This window comes from Eptatretus burgeri, chromosome 10 (genome assembly GCF_056783735.1).
Source record: "Eptatretus burgeri isolate ZD-2024b chromosome 10, Ebu_testis_v1, whole genome shotgun sequence".
NCBI lineage: Eukaryota > Metazoa > Chordata > Myxini > Myxiniformes > Myxinidae > Eptatretus > Eptatretus burgeri.
The window spans coordinates 35896087-35917624 of NC_140970.1; the positions used below are offsets into that span (position 1 = coordinate 35896087).

General features: G+C 40.8%; 1 protein-coding gene across 3 annotated transcripts; it reads right to left on the bottom strand.

The window, feature by feature from the left end:
- Nucleotides 1–8177: 8177 nt before the first annotated feature.
- LOC147018315 (uncharacterized) lies at nt 8178–19965 on the bottom strand. 3 transcript variants are annotated; one of them, XM_085897866.1, is made up of 7 exons: nt 19836–19965; nt 14935–15004; nt 14094–14608; nt 12834–12950; nt 11878–12001; nt 10272–10389; nt 8178–9898 (listed from the first exon to the last, which is right to left on the bottom strand). In XM_085897866.1, exons 4-7 carry the CDS (start codon nt 12934–12936, stop codon nt 9743–9745), a joined length of 501 nt encoding a protein of 166 aa, XP_085753992.1. In that variant the 5' UTR covers nt 12937–12950; nt 14094–14608; nt 14935–15004; nt 19836–19965; the 3' UTR covers nt 8178–9742. The 3 variants fall into 3 exon arrangements, with proteins under 3 accessions (XP_085753992.1, XP_085753993.1, XP_085753994.1); XM_085897867.1 differs by having other exon boundaries at nt 12770–12950; XM_085897868.1 differs by lacking the exons at nt 11878–12001; nt 12834–12950; nt 14094–14608; nt 19836–19965 and adding an exon at nt 15304–15451.
- Between the last annotated feature and the right edge of the window lie 1573 nt (nt 19966–21538).

Consider the following 21538-nt stretch of genomic DNA (forward strand, 5'->3'; position numbering starts at 1 on the left):
TTTTTTCATAGATGAGTCATTCCACCTCAGATCACCAGAGGCCTCCCAGTTGACTCCCTCATATTTACTTGAAACTTTCATAAAATAGTTCCCAGGTATCAAAATGAAGCTGCATAAAATTTTAGGTCCATAGATGCGGTCAACTCCGAGATATTGAGGGTTGAAAATGTGGTTATAGCCCCATTTTTATGGTCATTGCGAGCATCACAAAACGAACGGCTACTTTTAAACTCCCACAACTTTTTAAATATTAATGCTGGAGCCTTGATATTTTCAGAGATTATTCTTCTATAACCGCTCTGTAAGAAACAAACATAAAACAGAGCATACCTATTTTAATTTTTATGACCTGATCAGTTGAAATCCAGAAAAAAATGTTGGTTTTGTATGAAGACCCAACTTTGAGACCCCATATATTTTTATTGACCCATCCCAGAAGCTTGAAATTTTTTCAGGTAATAACTGTATGGTAGTATTATTCAAATACATGTTTACTTTTCTTAATCAGTCATATATAATACAGTCATGATCCCTCAAAAATTGAAAATTTTCATTTTTCCCTGAAATACAGGTAGTGGGGCAACTTATCTAAATATAGCACAACAATTGTGCATTTTGTGAGGAAAGCACCAAATTTGGCACACTAGTAGCCTATCATAGTATGAATAGATTTGGATATTGGGCCATCTCAAATTCAGCCGCTGATGGCTGTGGCAGCCATTTTTCAAAATGGCCGCCAGTGGTTACTGTTATGACACATCTGCTTTACTGGAGAGGAATGCAGGTTGATAGTGAAAGTTTATTTACTAATAAAGGTCCAATAATGGTCAAAGAAAGTAACAATTTGATTTGGTTGAGAAACAAAGTTAATGTGGACTAATTAGTCTTATTAAGACACAGATTCTGAATGAAAACCAATGATAAACATTCATAGCACTATTGGCTTGGCACATGGTAGTAGAAGTGGTGTGCGTGCATATCGACCCTGGAATCGCGCACGGTTGAGTTGCCAGCTTACACTTGTTGACTCGATTCATTGTTATTCATTCAAATGCTTTGAAGAGTTCTCCAATGCCCAATTAGAGGCTCCTGATACCACCAGTCTCGTTCTTGATGGGGGCAGTCATTGTCCAGATGCTGAAGCCTGCGGTAACCAAGAACTTTGATGACTATGCCCAGGATGTCTTCATACCGTACCTGTCAACAAAGCTTCAGACTGTGTCACGCCTGGACCTGGTCTGGGACCGCTATGTTGCTGATTCACTGAAAGGCAGTGCAAGATCAAAGTGTGGAAAAGGAGTGCGTAGACGCGTGGTCAGAGCAGCAGTTATACCTGGAAACTGGCAGAACTTCCTCCGAGTGGACACCGACAAGACCGAGCTGTTCAAGTTCCTATCAGAAGCTATCTTCAGGTGATTTGACCAGGATGACAAGCAGCTGGTTATCACTGATGGAGAGGCAGTCCTGAGCAAGCCACTGCTGCTAGACCTGGCCTTGCTCGCCCCATGCAGCCACGAAGAAGCTGACAGTCAAATGTTGTTGCATGCATCCCATGCAGCCAACCATGGTCACCACAAGATACTGATCAAGACAGTTGACACCGATGTTGTGGTGTTGGCTGTGTCAGTGACCCAGGGACTGCAACCAGAAGATGAACTCTGGCTAGCATTTGGCACTGGGAAGAGTTTTCGGTACCTGGCAGCCCAAGAAATAGCAGCTGGCCGAGGACCAGAGAAGGCACAGGCACTCCCAATGTTTCACGCTCTGACTGGGTGTGACACTGTATCTAGCTTTGCTGGACATGGTAAGAAGACTGCTTGGACAATCTGGACCATTCTGCCAGAACTTACAGACTCACTGCTGAAGCTATCCTCTGCACCAAGTGGCATACCAGACGATGTCATGCACGCCATCGAGAGGTTCGTCATATTGCTCTATGACAGAACCAGCACATGCAACAACATTGACAAGGCCCGGAAGAAACTCTTCGCGAAGAAGAACAACGTGCAGCTGATCCCGCCAACCAAGGCAGATCTGGAGGAGCATGTGAAGAGGGCGGCCTTCCAAGGAGGCCATGTGTGGGGTCAAACACTGCTACCAACGCCAGAGCTGCCTCCTCCATCCAGCTGGGGATGAGTCAATAATGACGAGGGGGTGTACGAGCCACACTGGACGAAGCTACCCAAAGCAGCCCACACCTGCTATGAGCTAGTATCGTGCAAGAAGGCCGCTCTTGAATGCACAGCTGTGTGTGTGTGTGTGTGTGTGTGTGTGTGTGTGTGTGTGTGTGTGTGTGTGTGTGTGTGTGTGTGTGTGTGTGTGTGTGTGTGTGTGTGTGTGTGTGTGTGTGTGTGTGTGAGAGAGGGAGAGTGCTCACTAAATTGAGAGAATATTAACAGAGCAGACTGTCACTGATTCAGAACATTTAAATCAGACATCTCTTGATCAATTTCTATGAGTGAGATGCCGGTATTCATATGAATGAGATGCAGCCCACGATTCGTTTGCCACCATGCTCAACAACCACTGACTTTACATAAGCGATGTTGGTATTCATATCAATCAGATGCAGCCCTTGATTCGTTTGCCACCATTCTCAACAACCAATTTCTATGAGTGAGATAGTCGTCCGGTACAACAAATAATTAGCAGCCATCTTGCAAAATGGCAGCTATAGGTTATGTTTTTCTTAATTCAGCTTTTAATAAATGTTCAAACTAATGTTAGAGTGAAATTATAGTAATCACTGGCGGCCATTTTGAAAATGGCTGCCACAGCCATCAGCAGCTGAATTTGAGATGGCCCAATATCCAAATCTGTTCATAATATGTTAGGCTACTAGTCTGCCAAATGTGATGCTTTCCTCACAAAATGCACAATTGTTATGCTAAGTTGCCCCACTATGACCATTCTTGGGCAAACCATATTTCAACGTTAGCCTCCAAAGCCAATTGCATCCTCAGTCATGCAAAGTCCTTCCTTGACACACCTGAACTCTTATCCACTGACAAAGCCTTCATTCATAGCTTTATGGAATACTGCTTTCCCCTCTGGGCTGACGCCCCTGTCTAACACCTTGCTTAGCTTGACACCATGGAAACTAAAGCCTTCAATATTTGGTTGGAATCACTTTGCCATAGTAGACAGATCAGTGGTCTTTGTCTTCTACCACCAACTCTCTCCATGGTTTCTCTCCTACACACACACACACACACACGCACACACACACACACACACACACACACACACACACACACACACACACACACACACACACACACACACACACACACACACACACACACACACGTTTCTGCAGGGTGTACATGGTCCACCAACAACCCCCTTCTGGTGAAACTCCAAAAATTCAGACTCACTGCTCACCTCCACTCATTTGTTCCTCTTTTTTTCCCCACCTGTGGAACAAACTTCCACATTCCATTCAATCTCATTCTTCACTCGAGGTCTTCAAAAGAGCTGTTCACTACCCATCTCAGACAATCCTGCATCCAAAATCATTATCTTTTTTACCCCCATTAAATCTCCGCAAGCTCACATCTTACCAAATTTCCATTTTTTAATCCCTGAGTTTGCTTCTGTGTCCATCTTCTCCATCCTGTATATACTGCCTTACCCCTCATTTGTTCAAGTCTCCCTCTATTTTGGCTCTGTTGGTGCATTCCCCACTCCCTCTTTCCACTGTTCCTTTTATTCTATGTTCTTGCTTCTCTACGAGCTGAGAACAAATGAATGAACGCACACATGCACCTTTAAACTTTTTCATCAGTTCAAATCAAAACCAAACTAACAACAGTCAATTTCGTGCTTCACAGGGTGCAACAGCCTTTAGATGGACATTAAGCTGTCATGTCTGCCAGCATTAGTTGCTGGATATCAAAGACCTTGCTGGTTCTTTTTGGTGATTCCACCCCTAAGTTTTTTTCATTTATATTTTTATGATTTACAGCATATACTTTATTGAGCAAATAATTAAAATACTCCATCCACATGAAGGGTGGGAAAACTGTCTCATAAAATAATTCAAGAAGAGCTTGTGTGTTTGATTACTATGCACTCCTGAACAACTGCATGAAGAGATGAAAACTGGTGGTGGTACTGTGTATGCCCCGAGGAGGGGCTGTGTATGCAGACATTTATTGACCTCTGGCTCACAACATATGGAGACATGAATATCACTGCCAAGGTAAGTGAATCTCACTGTGACCTCAACATCCTCACCACAAACAGGTACAGACAGGATAGCAGCATCCAAGATGTCAATGAAAGCCTGGATCTTAGTTTTGACCCAGGAAACCCGTTCCAGGGGCTCAGTCTCCTCATTCAGCACCTCAAAGGCCCCCCAACAGGATATCCAGTCTCTGAAAAGATCACTGCATTGTCTGCGAAATCAAGGTCAGAGATCTTGACACTCCTAAACGATGCACTGCAGCCTGATCTCTCCAACATCCTCAAATCAGACTCATGGAAATATAGGAAATATCGGACTCAGAAATACAAGAAATATCTGTCGATGAGAGGTGTCGAGTCTATACCATTTCTTGTTTGTACAAGCGAGCTGCGGCAGTGGATACAAAACACACACAAACACAAACACACACACACACACACACACACACACACACACACACACACACACACACACACACACACACATAGAACAAGGCTGATCCTGAAAACATACCACTCCCCAAGGAACAAAATCAAAGCCATACACTAACAAGTAATACCCATGTTCCAATATAGCTGCAGAATAGTAAACTGGCCACAAGTGGAAATCGGAAATCTCAATATCAGAACAAGGAAAACTAGACATCGAAACTCCCCACTATCCACAAAATGTTCCACGAAAATCAATGGATCCCAAGAATGTGCCTGCCGAGGAAAGAAGGAGGTGGCGGCCGGATGGAACTCAACCAAGTGCAGAATGACGATTGTTGGATTAGCAGAGTACGTGAAAAGTTCAACAAACGACCATGCACAATTTGTACACAAGCATGAACACAACAAACTACAAAAGGCATCTCTCACCTTGCAAAAAACTGACAAAAACAGGTGCGAATGTATAGATGTCATGCACCAAAAACTTACAAAAACAGGTGCGAATGTATAGATGTCACGCACCAAAAACTGAAACAAATACAGCCCCAACAATTGCAAGAAAGACAAAAAAAGAAACAAAAGCAATTTTTATTGAAATTAAAGAAATAATGCTCACATACGACCTGATGATGCCATTTAGCGTGAACAGAGAAAACAAAGCACTATGGACATTGTACTCGGATACAAAAAAAGGTGAAAAAGGCATTACTAATTGAGGTTTCAGTACCCATTGATTTTGGTCTAAATAACGCAGAAATCAAGGAAATGATGAAATACCAAGACCTCAAGAATGAAGTGAAAAGATCCTGGAAGCTGAAGAGATGAAATTGTACCAGTGATCATTGGAGCAACAAGAATGATGAAGAACCTCACAAAGATCCTACAAACTATCCCTGGGAACATTACCACAAATAAACTACAGTTGGAGGCTATCTCGGGCTCAGTGACGATCCTGAAACGACCCCTCGGGACAAAACTGAGAACAAGGAAACTTCACAACTTAGCCCATGAATCATGATCCTTCACCGAAACAAAGGTTGATACTTCAAGTCCTGGGAGAACTCCGTTTCACCTTCTGAAATCTGAATTGTGGAAATCATCAACGACACACATACACCTCTCCTTTTACCAGTTAATAGATGCAAAAATTTAGTATAATTTCTCGTGGGTCCAGAACACACATGATATGTCTTGCAGCCCGTACAATTACAAGCTATCAGCTTTTTGGGCAAGTTCAGGAAGTTTTGCAATCCCTCCATTGTGTAAAGCCACACCCTTTCTCACAGATACGTTTCCAAGTATGTTTTGGCTTCTTTTAGAAGACTTGTGAGCCATTTAAGGTCATAATCCTTCTATGGCATGCACGATATACTTTAAGGTGCCCCAAACACCGCCATTTCCTTGGGTTTCTGCACATGCACGCTGAGCATTCTGGGGTGGATTACGTCGTTTTGAAGGTTACATATTCTGGGGGAATTGTCCCACCTGCAAGGATGGGTTACAGGCTAGTACTGTACATTAAAATGCCAATTTATTACTTTTTGAACAATTCTCTTTGTTGAGGTTTTTGCAGGTTTGTATCAGGACAACCTTCTGCTTTCATATTGGGACCAAGTGACAACCTGTTATTGGGTGCAGGTTTTAACATGTTTGCAATCATAAAACGAGAAATTAGAATATGATGTGAATACATCAATGAATATGCCTTCACCAACATTATATTTGAACCCACTGTTTCTTTTGATCTCAACTAAAGGTCACATGAAAAATTAAAGCTGCCTTCAGAGAGGGAGAGGAAAAGTAGAAAAGAACATCAGATGCTTCTAACTTGAGTCATGGCCTACAAAATAATTTCCAAAGGATGCATGACCTGTTCAATCTAAAATTGAATCAGTTCATCTTTCCATTACAGTCCATACGTGTCAAGAGTTGTTTAAATCCCTCGAGTGGTACGTAAGTTATTGTAGTAACAGATTTTCAACTTGGACGGCACTTATTAGAGCACATACCTCCGCCAGGCTGAACAATTTATGTTTTGTATCTCACTCATAGGCCAGATCTGCCAACTACCCACCTCATCCACGAAGGTTTGTCAGAACCCATCGATAACGTTTTGAGACAGCGTGTTTTAAATAGTTTTTGGCCCCGTCTATCAATGGTGAAGACGCAATAGAAATTCTAGTATCCGGATCCAGATCTTCACCAGAATCGAATAAATATGTCCTTGTCACACACCCAACCTATCCAGCAAGTTTCGTCTGAATCCCTTCCATAACTTTTTGAGATATCCTGCTCACAGACAAAAACAGAGGGGTGAAAACACAACTTCCATACACCTTCAACACAGGTAATTAAAGGGCACTTGACCTTAGACATTTCGAACCCAAAATGTAAACAGTTAATCTCCATATTACAGTGCATAATTTTGCCAAGTTTGGAAAAAAAAATCCCTTTAGTAGTTCACAAGTTGTAGAAGTAAGTACCAGAACGGCACTTGGTAGAGCGCATACCTCTGCGAAGTTGAACAATTTATGTTTTGTATCCCATTAATAGGCCAGATATGCATCCAGACCTTAACCAAAATTGAATCGGCTTGTTCTTTTCACTTATCCAAATCATCTACCAACTTTTGTCATAATCCGTCCATGACTTTTTTGAAATATCCTGCTATATATCGTTTATGGCCCAATTTCTCAATAACGAAGAATCACTTAAAAAAAATTTTATATATATATATATATATATATATATATATATATATATATATATATATATATATATATATATATATATATACACTCACATGCAGATCCAGACTTCACCAAAATCTATTCAAGTATTCCTTGCCACACACCCAACCTGTCGACCAAGTTTTGTCTGAATCCGTCCATATCCATTTCATCTATCATGTTTTTTTCGTTTTTGGCCCTACCTCTCAATGGAAAAGAATCACTTAACCAATTATAGTATCTAGATCTTCACCAAAATCGAATCAATTCGGCCATGTCACAAACACACATACCTGACCACCAAATTTCCTCCAAATCTGTCCATAACTTTAGGAGATATCCTGCTCAGAGAAAAACAGACAGGGGTGAAAACAACATCCATCCACCTTCGGTGGCAGAGGTAAATTAAATATCTGCTACTTTCAGCTAAAGGTCACATGACCTTTGACCCTTTGAACCTCAAATTGATACAGTGCATCTTTGCATCATAACACTTTTGTACCACTAAGTTTGTTAAAAATCCCTTCCATGGTTCACAAGTTATCATGGTAACAGAAATTGATCAATGACGGTCACAGATGGATGGACACACAACCCCAAAACATAAATCCTCCGGCACCTGAGGCATTGAAATTCATATCAGCTGAGAAATCCTTGAACCAAAGTTTGTTTGTGCTTACAGAATGAAACATTATACAAACAGGGACACTTAATAGTTGCATACTTACTATTGAATTGAAGACTGCCACCTCATGTTAAAAAGAAACACAGGACCAATTAGCAAAGTAAAAGAAAGATCAACAATAAGAAGAACTACAAACAAGAAAGCATTGTAAAATATTTGTATTCTCAATGCTGTGAAACACCTCGTCAATACTTAAGGCTCATTGTTGACTTTTATATTCAGGATACTTACTGTATGCAAAAAGAGGCCATACTCTGTGTTTTTTTTAATTTTTGTTTTTTGTTTCCTGGTGGTACTTTTATGCAATAAATAAGTTTGTATCACATCATACATCTCGTTACATAAATTAAATCTGGAGGAAACAAATAAATAAATCATAACCACCAAAACAGTATTGCCGTGAAATCAAGCAAGCATACAACTCCTAGTATTGTGATCATCACCAAAATAGTTAGTGCAAAATGAGGAGTATACCTTAAAAAAAAATGCAGTACTAACAAAAAGCAAATAATAAACACAGCAGCACGAGGACGGATTTTTCTGTGTTCTTTCGCTAGTGCAAACAATATATATATATATATATATATATATATATATATATATATATATATATATATATATATATATATATATATATAAATATATATATATATATAATTGGGAAACTATTTCTTCGAATTTAAATTACACTTCAATACAATCGTGCCTTGATAAAAACCTTAACATGTGACCTGTTTAAAAAAGTAGAGGTACATTCAAAGTATACCATCCCCATGCCAAATAAAGAAGAAATCCTCAAGCATGCAACATTGCCGGGGTGCACGGTGATGCCGCCATGCAGCACACTTAGACAGAATTGGGAGGGAGTGTACAATAATTAATTCATTAATTGCATAATTAAAATAAATAAATTATAATCATAAAATAATTGATTTCTCAATCACTTGCCAAATAGCATATATGAACTACCACTGTTTTATCCGAATCTGCAACTTTTTGAAAATGAAACAATTATTCGAAAAATGAATAATTAATCGATTAATTCATTAATCAGTAAATCAAAATACCCTTTTATAGCCAAATCATGTGTTTGTTCACTTTCGTGCCCAAATGTCAGCCTCCGACCTCAAAAGGTGCCTGAGATATTGCCCAGATGATAAATAAATGGATAATAATTAAGTAATTAATTAATTGATGAATCAAAAATATAAAATGCTGTCTTTGCCAAAGCATATCTTCATTTTTGTCCCCAAATTTCAGCTTCCAAGCTCAAAGGATGGCTGAGATATCACCTGGACAAACACGAAAACAAACAAACAGAGTAAAAACTGAATACTCCCTTCCTTCATGCCCGGTGATTACGTCATTCATCACCTGGATGTGGAATTGGGAAGGAGCAGTGTACAAAAAATACCACAGTGGTAAAATACAGAAGAATAGAATAATCACACACCGCTTATCTAATACTTGAAGAATGTAAACAACAAGGCAAATCAACAGCATTAAACTGCGGTTAAACATCAGCAGCAAATTATGCTGAAATGTGATGGGCATTTTTTCACAACTGGGTAAAACCAATGCAATAAATAAGTTTATCAGCATCATTCATGTATGGGAAAACAATGAAAAGAAGAAGAATGATGTGAAGCTCTGGTTGTTGCACAAAAACCCATTCAACGTGGACAGTTGAAGCATCACGCAGCACAATTCACTGGGCAAGGTTCAAGTTTGGCACCGATGGTAAAAATGTTCGTATTCCGACAAATACTTCTTTCCTCTTGTGAGGATTTCTGTCAGCAAGGTTTGTTTTTTTTTTCTGTCTAGTCGGAAGCCTGCGCATCCGATTTCTCATTGATCTGACCATCTGTGGAGAGTGAGAGTAAAATGGCATAATAATTTAGAAGAACGTCAGACAAATGTAAGGAGGAAAAAAAAGGGGAGGTTTGGAAAGAGATGCAGTAAGGGGAGGTATAATGGATAAGTTTGGAGTACTCAAGAGATGGGGGAAATTAAATGGGGGGCGAGGGAGGTTGAAGTAAAAGCCTACCCAATTTGCAAATGTGATGAATAAACAGTGACAAAACGAACATGTGTATGTGAACATTGCAACTTGCAAAGGCATTACTGGACAAGAAAAAGGAAAACAAACAGAAAGCATAAAAATGCCAACATAAAAAATAAAAATATTTCGAAACCAATTTTGTCAATGAACAAAAAGAATTGCCTTCCAGACTGACTTCTTTCATCTTATTCAAAAGGTCCACCATATCCGCTTCTTGTTCACGTATGCTGCTGCTCCAGCATCCCTGCAGGTCTCCAGTTGTCGCTCCATTGAAGACGCAGTACTCCACGAACCTTAGGTCACAAAATACACAAGAATTAGGTCGCTCTGCAATTGTCTATTTCAGAATTTAGATGTTAAACTTTCCAACATGTTCCCAGAAATAAAGCTACATCACCAGGATCCAAGAAAAAGAATAAACAAGAGCGAGAATTGCTTTGAAATACGTGTCCCCTACCAGTTCCAATGATGTTCAGGAGAGAAAAAAAATTGATAAAAATTTGCTCGAGCCGATACTGGCAACAAAATGAAGACGAAACCTCATACCCACCAGGTTTGGGTCGATTCAGCAAAATGAAAGGAAAAGCAATTTTTATTTACCGATATATTTTGTAGACGAGAAACCAATAAAGACAACTAGAATAACAGACTGAGGAAAAATTAGTTTGTTTCAAGGCACGCTTCAGCTGATACTGGAACCAAAAATGAAGAAGAAGAAGAAACTCCACTGCAAAGGGTTTCATTCGTTTCTAGGCTTTGCCCATTTCATATTAACAATAACCAGATGTACATACTTGAAGCAAAAACATGTTCCCAGCTTATGGGCATATATAATACATCGCGGTTATATACCTGGAATCATTCCAATTGCACTGGGCCATGGATAAGCACCCAGGCAAACAACCTGAGGCCTGCCAATACAAGCTACTTCATGCAATTGTGGGCATGATTTTATATGGGTGGGGTCAGGCCAGCCAATGGGTGTAAAAACAGTGGGGTGGAGTCAGAGCAGCTGAACACCGACTCATCTATAGAAATAAATGTCAGTGTGTGTGTGTGCGTCAGTGTGCGTGTGTGTGTGTGCACGCGTACATCAGTGTGTGTGCGCGATTGGCAGTGTGTGCATGCGTACGTCAGCGTGTGTATCAGTGTGTGTGTGTGTCTCCTCCATAACTCCAAAATCATGAAACCTAGCAGCCTGAAACTTTGCATGCATACCAAGGGAACTCCAAGGAAATGCAAGAGTGAGACTTGGGTGTTTGGGTTAATTAAAACACCCCTTTTGAAGATAATTAACGGCCTTATTTAATTGTATCCTTTATCTCGTGCTTCCTCGGCCACATTTCTCTCAATGGGGTCTTAAGGCACATTTGGTTACCTTGCTAGGGACTAAATTCGCCATTTTGTTCGGCCTGCTCAACAATGCCTCGAGTTGGAACAGGCCGCAATGATTTCTTAATAACAATGTCCCCCCACCACCCCTCACTTTCCTCATTTATTTCATCGAATGCCTGACCATCATACCTACGAATCGCTGGGAACATTGCAATGCTTATAAACACCCGAGACGCCAGCGTTTGTAGCTTTATTTCATTCCTACACATGCAAAACCACGATAATCTCTTAAACCAGGCCGATTACAAAATTTAAGCTCCAGAAATGAACTTAGCAGTAGTTCCGACTACTAAAAAATAAATGTTCATTTGTCCAATTCGGACATTGCTTGGGTGTTTCCGGGTGCATGGGTTTATATGACTGATCGGCAATCGGTAATTGCTTACCAAGCCAGGCGTTCCATTGGAGTGCTTGCTTGAGTGCTTGCTTGAGTGCTTAAGACACTTGAGTGCTCATCAAGCTGCTTGATTGTTCGTTTCAAAGTCGCCAGAAATAAGACCCGTCGCTTCACTGATGGAAATACCAATCTTAGCGAAATTGTCAAAAAATATAAATGGAATAAAAATTAACTTTCACCCATTTAAAAATTGTGTGAATAAATTATTGAAATATAAGCTGCTTTTTTGTATCCTTTTCTCATCTGTGTTGCAAGTAGAGCGACCTGCTTTGTGATTGTTTAAAAGGCAGTGTATAATCAGCGTTTTCTGAATCTAATCAAATTGAGAAATGGGATTGAATAAGACTCACATTATTATAAGTGAAGAAAGACATGAAGGAGGAAGAGATTTTTCCACCCGGTTTTATATAGAGCACGATGAGCATATATATATATACATATATATATATATATATATATATATATATATATATATATATATATATATATATATATATACATATATATATATATACATATATATATATATACATATATATATATACATATATATATATATATATATATATATACATATATATATATATATATATGCCCAAATGACAACGTTTTATATATATATATATATATATATATATATATATATATATATATATATATATATATATATATATATGCATATATTTGGGCATGTTTTATTGCACTGGTAATGCCCTGGTATGCTGCCTACCCTCTCCTTATGTTTTGTTCCCTTGCCCTTTTTGCTGCCTTCTAATCCATTTATACTGCCTTCCCTTGCGCTTAAGCAGCTTTCCATCCCCTCATGCTGCTTACCCTCAAATATTTTAACAACCAAAGTTTTCCGGGTCTTTTTTGAATACCTGGTAGTTCATAATTCGTAGCAGAAAAGTCGACAAAGCCAGGGTATTTTGAAGGATACCTTACCAAGGACATATTTCACAGCTGTGAAAGACTTTAAAATGGGTTCAAGTTGTTTAGGGTCTCCAGCCAACACCAACTGTCCACCTGATTGGTTATTCGCTGACATAGGGCTCAACAGACCTGCACCAAGAAAGGCAAACCAATAAAAAGCGCAACAATGTCACAAGCAAAATTTATGCTCAGACAGCTGACAGCCTCATTTCACTTGGCTGACAGACAGACAGGAGATAGAGAGAGACAGAGACAGAGAGACAGACATTGAGCTGGAGGCAGAACAAGAACCAGCTATTTTACAAATAACCTTTCACAAATAACTGTTTCACAAGAACATATGTGTTATTCTTATCTTCAAAGGTTGATATTCCTCATTGCGGTACCAATCCTGTGGCCTCTTGTTTGATGTAATGATTATCAACTTTGCCCGAAAGCTACAATAACCTCCTTTTATTGGTGTTTGCCATGGGTATCTATCGAGCATTGTACCATATTCCATTTCTTTTTCTCCTCTAAATTCATCCATTATCACTGTGTGCTGATCTATATATCCATCAAACCACACTCCTGGTGGTTTATAATAGTATGTTTTACTTTGCTTTGCTAACTCCAATGCTTTCTGACTTTTTCCTGCACCGCTTTCTCCCCAAAATACAAATACAACTGTTTTAAAATCTCTTTCTTTGTATGTGCTGCTAGATACTGAAATAAATTCTTGTAATGACGAAAATACGACTCTGGATGACTTCCTTTATCATATTTTATTGCATTTATTCCTCCAACAGGGATTTCTTTAACACATTCCTTCAAATCATACACTTTAGTTTTTATACTCTTATATACTCTACCGATTCGTATATGAGACTTTTGACAATATATCGTGCGGCTTTTACATTCTCACACAGTTCAAAATGTGCTCCGATTAACATGGATAACATATGATGAATCTCTCTCATCATTACAGTGTATTCAAACCTTAACATTCCTTGCCTTTCTCATCATTACAGCCTTAACATTCCTTGCCTTTCTCATCAACATTCTCATCAAACCTTAACATTCCTTGCCAATGCTCCGTTCCTCCTAAACATATATATATATATATATATATATATATATATATATATATATATATATATATATATATATATATATATATATATATATATCTCTGAAAAACAAACTCCACCAAGATTGCTTTCATAAGCAAAACACCGTTAAAATCTTCATCGCTATCAACAGGATTATTTCAAGTAAATACCCATGCTCTACCTTAAGGCGGCGACTTTTCGCAGGAAAAAACGGGGTCCAAATGGCAACTCTGTAAAGAAATACTGGAGATAAGAATCAGAGTTGCATTTGGGGGGAGAACTCGACCTATTGGCAAGATCAAGTGTAGTCCAATCACAACCCAGATAGGAGGGGTGGGGTGAACGTGTAGACTTTGAACCCAGTTAGTTATTATTAATCAATCAATCTGTAGCTATCCCTAACCCTAAATGCCACGTGGATATTTGCTAAAGGCTTTAAACATAGCTTATTTGCGGGTAAGGAATAATACGTTTTTTTGCTGCTTTTATGCTTCCAATCAAAATATTTCTTCTACTGATGGTGTGGCTTCTTCCAGAGAGGAGGTTGGCGAAGAAGACGAGTTGTCCGGTAGCGACAGCCTTTCCGAAGAATTCTGCATTTCCGGCGACCAGCGAGACGACGCTTCCAGGGTCGCCTCACCTCTCGAGTCTTCCAAGTTGAGACCCCAGCAACACCAAAGCAGATTGTGGGTCAAACTGATGAAAATGGATAAAAATCCACCAAGGTTGACAACCTACAATTTAAGTTATCCAACTTCAACACAAAATATCCTGAATTAGCAGTTTTAAAACAAACTCATTCCTTCTCCCATGTTCAATGGGTTACTTTTAAATTCCAATTCTACGACTCACGCTGGACTATCACTGACGACCCTATGCTTCAAGGCAAGGCATTAAAACGCAAGCCGCTGGGTCAGAGATCTATTTGGTTTATATGAGGCACTGACAATGTTAACGACTCTTCTGGTATGCTTTGGGACTTAACGACAGCTTTCAAAGTTAAAGTTAAGAACCAACAGTACCGCTTGTTTTCCAGGAGGCTGGGAGTTAACTTCAGCACACTTCCTTTCATCATGACAAACAGGGGTCCCTCTGTGAAAACAACAGAAGATCCACATTTCACCGCTGGTGCTGTACAAATATTTTCCGAGCAGAGATATGAAAAAAACCATGGGTGCGGGCTTTCATTAGAGCTAAAGTTTCATTCGCTGGCACTCGCAAGTAGTTTTCATCGACCCAGGTGCTTCACTCTGGGTTTATCGTTCCAAATTCACCATACATCTCCACGATTTCACTTCAACCTTCCCTCACCTACATATTACTGTGTGTTCCTAGTTCGGTTTTGTTTCAAAAATTATGCTGTTTTGTGAGTTTCGTCGACATTGTCTTACCGGGTTCCATGAGGCCTATCCTTCCTTCCCCTCTATGTGTACGATCGTTTTTATTTGTATTCTCTCCCGATTACCTTAAATTCCTATTTTCCCCACTTTACAAATGTCCCCCATGCCTCCCAACTAAATACTGTTTCTTGTCTCAAATCCAAAAAAAAATTCATAAATAAACAGCCTTTCTTTCTGCAGACCCACCAATCCAAATACTTCTTCCTCTTCTTCCTCTTCTTTATCATCTTCTTCTTCTTCTTCCTCATTCTGCCAGCACACCATCTTTATTCTACTTGAGCTGACCCACTCTCACCATTACCTTCATGATTTCTTCCTACAACCTCCCATTCCCAAATCTTAACTATTCCTCAAAAAGTAAATCAAAAATTAATAATCCTCCTTGTATTCTTTTGATCTATACACCTCCTGTAACAACATGTCTCTCTCCACCCTCTTCCTGATACTTTTCATCGACCCAGTAGCTTCACTTCGCGTTTACCGTTCCAATTTCACCTTACACCTCCACAATTTTACTTCAACCTTCCCTTTTCCGAATGTTACCAATCCTTATTTAAAATAAATAAATTCACTTTTGACTATACACCTCCCATAGCCACGTGCTTCTCCCGAAACCATGTGATCTGTTTCCACCCCCTGTGTTTACCGATCCTAATTCACCATTCACCTCACGATTTTTTCAACATCATTTACATTACCTAATCTGATGAAAACTCTCTCAAACAATCATAATAATAATAATAATAATAACAATAAAAACGATCTCTTATAATGCTTCATCTTCCTCTTTCACACGAGTGGTTCTCATTACTGAATGATAATTCACGACTTCTTCTATTTCAACAGACTGCTCTCAATTCGACCTTTCATTCATACCTTACCCAAAAAAATCCAAATGTTCCAGTATTTCTTCTCTCCATTTTCTTAATTCACCTTCATTGCATCCCTCAAGAAATATCTTTCATCACATCTCTGACCTAAAAGTTGAAAAAAACCCCAGTTTGCTATAAATGTTCGCTTTCCATAAACCATTCTTTTTTCCAACTTCAGTGCCAACTCACCCCTCTCACCCCTGCCTCGCAAAGCAACCATCACACTCTTCTCCCTCCAAGCTTCCCTCTCACCTTTCTCAAAAACTCCCCCTTACCTTTCTCCCTCAACTCCCCCCTCACCTTTCTCCCACCATTCACCCCCCTCACTCACCCTTCTCAAAGTTGCCCCCCCTCTCATCCACAAAGCTGCCTTCTTCCCCTGCCCTCTCACCTCCATCTCTTCTCTCCACCTCCTCAAATCATCAACTGCCTTCTGCCACCTCTCTTGCCCCCCTCTCCCCCAGGACCACAGAGCCTTTTCTCCTCCTCATCCAGCCCCCTCCCCGAGCTATTTTGCAATCCCCACACTCTTTCAACAATGCTCCTTACCTCTCCCCCTCCTCCCTTGTCTGACCCTCTCCCTCCCCTCCCATCCCCTGCACCCAAAGCAAGTTGGCGAGTTGTGGGCACCTCTCTCACCTGTCATGGCACTTCAGCAAAAGCTTTCTGCAACTCAATGGGACTGACTTATTCGGTCAATTTCCTGACCCGGATCTCAACCAATGGTACTCGATCTCTTCTGGATCTGATTTTGACAAATTTCCCAGAAAATATCCACTGTTCTTCCGGCACTCCAATCGGTTCTTCTAACCACGTGCTTGTCAAAGTGGACATCACTCTGGCTGTTATCAAAGAACCACCACAGTGCCGTCGGGTCTGGCATTTCACTCAAGCCAACTGGCAGGGTTTGCAAGCAGCCATCAAACTTCGAGACTGGTTTCCCATCGCTACTTTCCCCAACATCAACTCATCCTGGGAATTCTTTCAAAGAAACTTGCTCCCCTCTCGTCTTCAGTTGTCCTACCCTTCCTCCCGCCGATGGTTCAGTGAAGCTTGTGGTGAGGCAGTTGTCCTGAAACAACTTGCCTTTGCCTCATGGAAAGCAAACACAACTGAGGGTAATCTCAGTTCCTTCCATAAAGGTAAGAACAAGTATGTATCTACCCTCAGGAGAGCCAGAAAACAACATCTTTCTAAGCTAACGTCTGAACTCTCAAACCTCTCTCCCTCCTCCAAATCCTGATGGTGTCTAATCAAATCTGTTTCTGGTGTATGTTCCCCCTCCATTTCTGCCTTACCTCAAATGGCCGCACTGATGATACCGCACGTGAAAAGGCTGAATGCCTAAACTCGATGCTTGCATCAAAATCTTGTGTCCAAAACCCATCACTTTCTGTACCCACCTTACCCAGTCACACCCAACTGTCCCGAGTCTCTTTGTCCTTTTCTCCTGACAAGGTGGAGAGCTTGCTGTCAAACCTCGACTCTTATTCTGCAACCGGTCCAGATGGCATCAGCCCACGTGTCATAAAAAACCTGCTCCTCTGCTCTTGCTCACCCTCTCTCTGTTCTATTCACCCTCTCATTTGCTCAAGGTCATCTGCCATCTGCTTGGAAATCAGCAAACATTACTGCCCTGCATAAAAAGGTACAAAACAGATGCCTGCAACTACAGAACAACCAGCCTTCTCCCAATCATTAGCAATGTCATGGAATCCATCATCGCTTTAGACATTAAATCCTTCCTCTTCTCCAATGGCCTGATTTCCGATTATAAATTTGGTTTCAGACCAGGTCACTCTAGCCTGGATGATATGCTGCTTCCGCTCTCCCAACAATGGATGGAGGTCCTCAATGCCGGACATGAAATCAGAGCCATATCCCAAGACATATCACGTGCTTTTGACATGGTCTGGCACCCTGCCCTGCTCACCAAACTCTCTTCCTATGGTATCCAAGGTCATCTCCACTCATGACTCACAAACCTCCTCTCCTGTCAGAGTCAACGTGTGGCCCTAAATGGAGTTCTTTCATCCCCCATTCCTGTCCAGGCTGAAGTTCCTCAAGGCAGCGTTCTGGACCCTGTTCTTTTTCTGGTTTTCATCAATGATCTCTCCCACTCTCTGGAAAATCCTCTTTATCGCTTTGCTGATGACCCCACCCTCTGCAGTGCCATCTGTCATCCCTCAGACTGGCAAGCAGCAGTTTCTTCGCTCACTGCAGATCTGGGTGAAATCACAAACTGGTCCAACATGTGGAACATGTCTTTCAATCCAGAGAAATCTCATACTCTCACTATGTCTCTGCAAAAGGACCTTTTGGAACTCCTCCCTCCCCCAATCCACTTTCTCAACAATCCCTGGAAGAAGTCCTTTCTGTTAAGCTTCTGAGTCTCACTATCTGCTATGATCTTTCCTGGGAAAGCTACATTTCCAACCTGGCTTCCAAATCCAGTCACCAACTGGGAATTCTCCATCGTGCAAAGTCCTTCCTCGTCCCACCTGAGCTCCTGACCACATACAATGGTTTTGTCTGCAGCCTGATGGAGTACTACTCTCCCCTCTGGGCTGGTGCTCCTGCCTCCCACCTTTTTCGGCTTCACGCTGTGGAAACCAAGGCATTTCGAATCATTGGCATCTCACGCGATGAGGCTGAGTCTTTGGGCCTCTCACTCTCTCACCACAGGCAGGTCTGTGGTCTTTCTGTCTTCTACCATCTCCTCTCCAGTCTCCCCCCCCCCTGCTGTGTCTGCGATTTGTCCCCACCATATTCCCGGAGGTCGCTCAAGGTCCGTCAACAACCCCCTTTGGTAAAAATACCAAAATCACGAATCACTGCTCACCTTCACTCTTTCATTCCTCTTTTTTCCTGCCTTTGGAATAAACTCCTTCACTCCGTTCAATCCCACTCTTCCCTCCAGGCCTTCAAAACAGCTGTTCACCGCAACCTCTTATCGTCCCCCATCCAAATCCTCGATTTTTTCTACCCCCGTTAATCCACCCCAAAACCCACCTCCTTCAAACTCCCTGCTTTCCTTCCTGAAAGTCCCTGCAATGTCCATCTTGTATACCCCATGTTCCCCGCCCATCCCTCTCTCTTCCACAGATCTCCTAATGTCTCTGTTCCCCACTGTTTTGTCCTTCCCACTCCTGCCCCTCTTGTCTCATGCCCCCTTGCTGTGCGTTGTGTGTTAGCTCTCATACGAGCCTCGACAAGGTATACAAAAAACCCTTCAGAGAAGAGTTAATTTGACTTCCTGCATCAAGGAACAATCTGTCTTGTGCACAAACCCACAAACACGCCCTTGAAATCTCTGCCTACAAATAATTAAATAACTGCATAACACTGTCCCACTGCTTATACAGGAATCCAGTGGATGACATGACAAATTACTTGACGGTATAAATTCCCATAAAATATGACAGCACATAAGGTAGATCACTAATTTGGCTAAGCAGCATCCTCCATCTGATATTTTGTGGAGAAGAAGAGCTGACATTATATGAAGCATTAATAGCCAAATTGAAGAACCTAATGAACAAGTTGCAAACTTTTGTGAACGTGTTCGAGCAAAGCAAAACGGAACAGCATCAAAACAAAGCTGAATTATACATTACCATTGAGCAGTTAAAAAATTATCCTCCTGCTCACCTGCTACAGGTGTCAAGGTTAATGGCTCTGCTGCATGCCCTGCTTCATCCACAAACACGTGTGAAAAGTGACCAGGAGGAAAACCAGCTGAGACAAGTCTGTTCAACAACAAGTGTACACAGTATTATAAACATATATAATGAACTGCAGCAATGAAGGCTGTAGGTGAACAGCACCCTCTGCTGCAATTTTAACACATTCAGTGCACAAGGAAATTAAAGCAAATTGGACAAAGGAGGCAATTTAATCAACTGGACCACAGACCTTGATTACTTGTGTCAAAGTGATTTTTGCTTTTATTATTACCTCTGCCATCGAAGTTGGACGTTGGTTGTTTTCACCCACCCTTATCTGTTTGTCTGTGAGCATGATATCTCAAAAGTTGTGGATGGATTGGGACGAAATTTGGTGGAGAGCTTGGGTATGTGACACAGCCGAAATGATTAGGTTTTGGGAACAATCCGAATCCGGGTATGGATCAGAGAATTTTGAAAGTGATTTTTCACCATTGAGAGATAGGGCCAAAAACGCCAGACAGTAGGATTTCTGAAAAAGTTGAGGACCGATTTGGACGAAACTTGGTGGGCAGATTGGGTATGTAAAAAGGAAGAATTGATTCGATTTTGATGAAGATCTGAATCTGGATCCGAGAATTTTTTAAGTGATTCTTCACCATTGAGTGAATGGGCATCAAACATATATAGAACAATATTTGAAAAACTACGGACGGATTTGGACAAAACTTGGTGGATGAGTTGGTTAGGTGCCGACAACAAGCCAATTCAATTTTAGTTCAGGTCCAAATCCAGTTCTGGACTATCAGTGGGATACAAAACGAAAACTAATCAGCCTGGTGAAGATATGAACTCTCCCGAGTGGCCGTTCTTGTTCTCATTGTTGTGGCTTTCTTCACATTCCACATTCAACATGGCATGGATGATGTTGACAGCTTCAGCAGCAGTATATCACTTTTTTGTGTTAGGTATTATGTTTCTTCAGCTCACTAACGAATAACAGCAAAACAAGGTGTCACTTGATTGCATGAATGAATGAGTGTACAGTACGATAAGTAGACTGACTAAGACCAATCGAGGCCAATAGCTGACATGGCAAGTGACCCGTATTTTGCATGTTTGGCCCGATTTCTTTCTTTAAGGATATACCTGATCTGGAGGAGTATTTGGGTCATTGTGGACACTCTGTGGTAATTACCAAAGCCCATTGAGGGTTAATTGGCTGCGGAAATTAAATGATACACATCAATACCATGTCACATCTTCAGCTTTGCACGGCATAATTAGAAATGAAGCATGTGGTACTAATTAGTGTAGCACTCTGCAGATTTGGTGGACTCAACCGCATGGTATCATGACAATTCGACATGTGATCCAGCTGGGTCTTCAAATCAGTTTACCATTACTGTCCCATTGAGGCGACTCACCAGACTTGTACCAGGCAACTGGAATGACCCACGTGACAACACTATAATAAATAGGACAATAAAACTATACATATAAACGAAAAAAAACATCACAAAATTAAACTATACATACAAACTATACAATATCACAAAATAAAATTACCCCCGGTTGGGGGTGACGGTCATCTCTATTTTTACCGTATCACATTCGAGGATTTTTCCAACTTTGAAGACACGTGACTCGATAACCAGGACAAGTTTTAAAAAAAACTGGCCCGACAAA

Coding starts and splice junctions, on each gene's coding strand:
- LOC147018315 (XM_085897866.1), bottom strand. CDS start 12,936: ATGTCAGCGAATAACCAATCAGGTGGACAGTTGGTGTTGGCTGGAGAC. Junction 12,002..12,833: donor AGCTGTGAAATATGTCCTTG/GTAAGGTATCCT, acceptor TATTTCCATCAG/TGAAGCGACGGGTCTTATTT. Junction 9,899..10,271: donor TTTTGAATAAGATGAAAGAA/GTCAGTCTGGAA, acceptor CACTCTCCACAG/ATGGTCAGATCAATGAGAAA.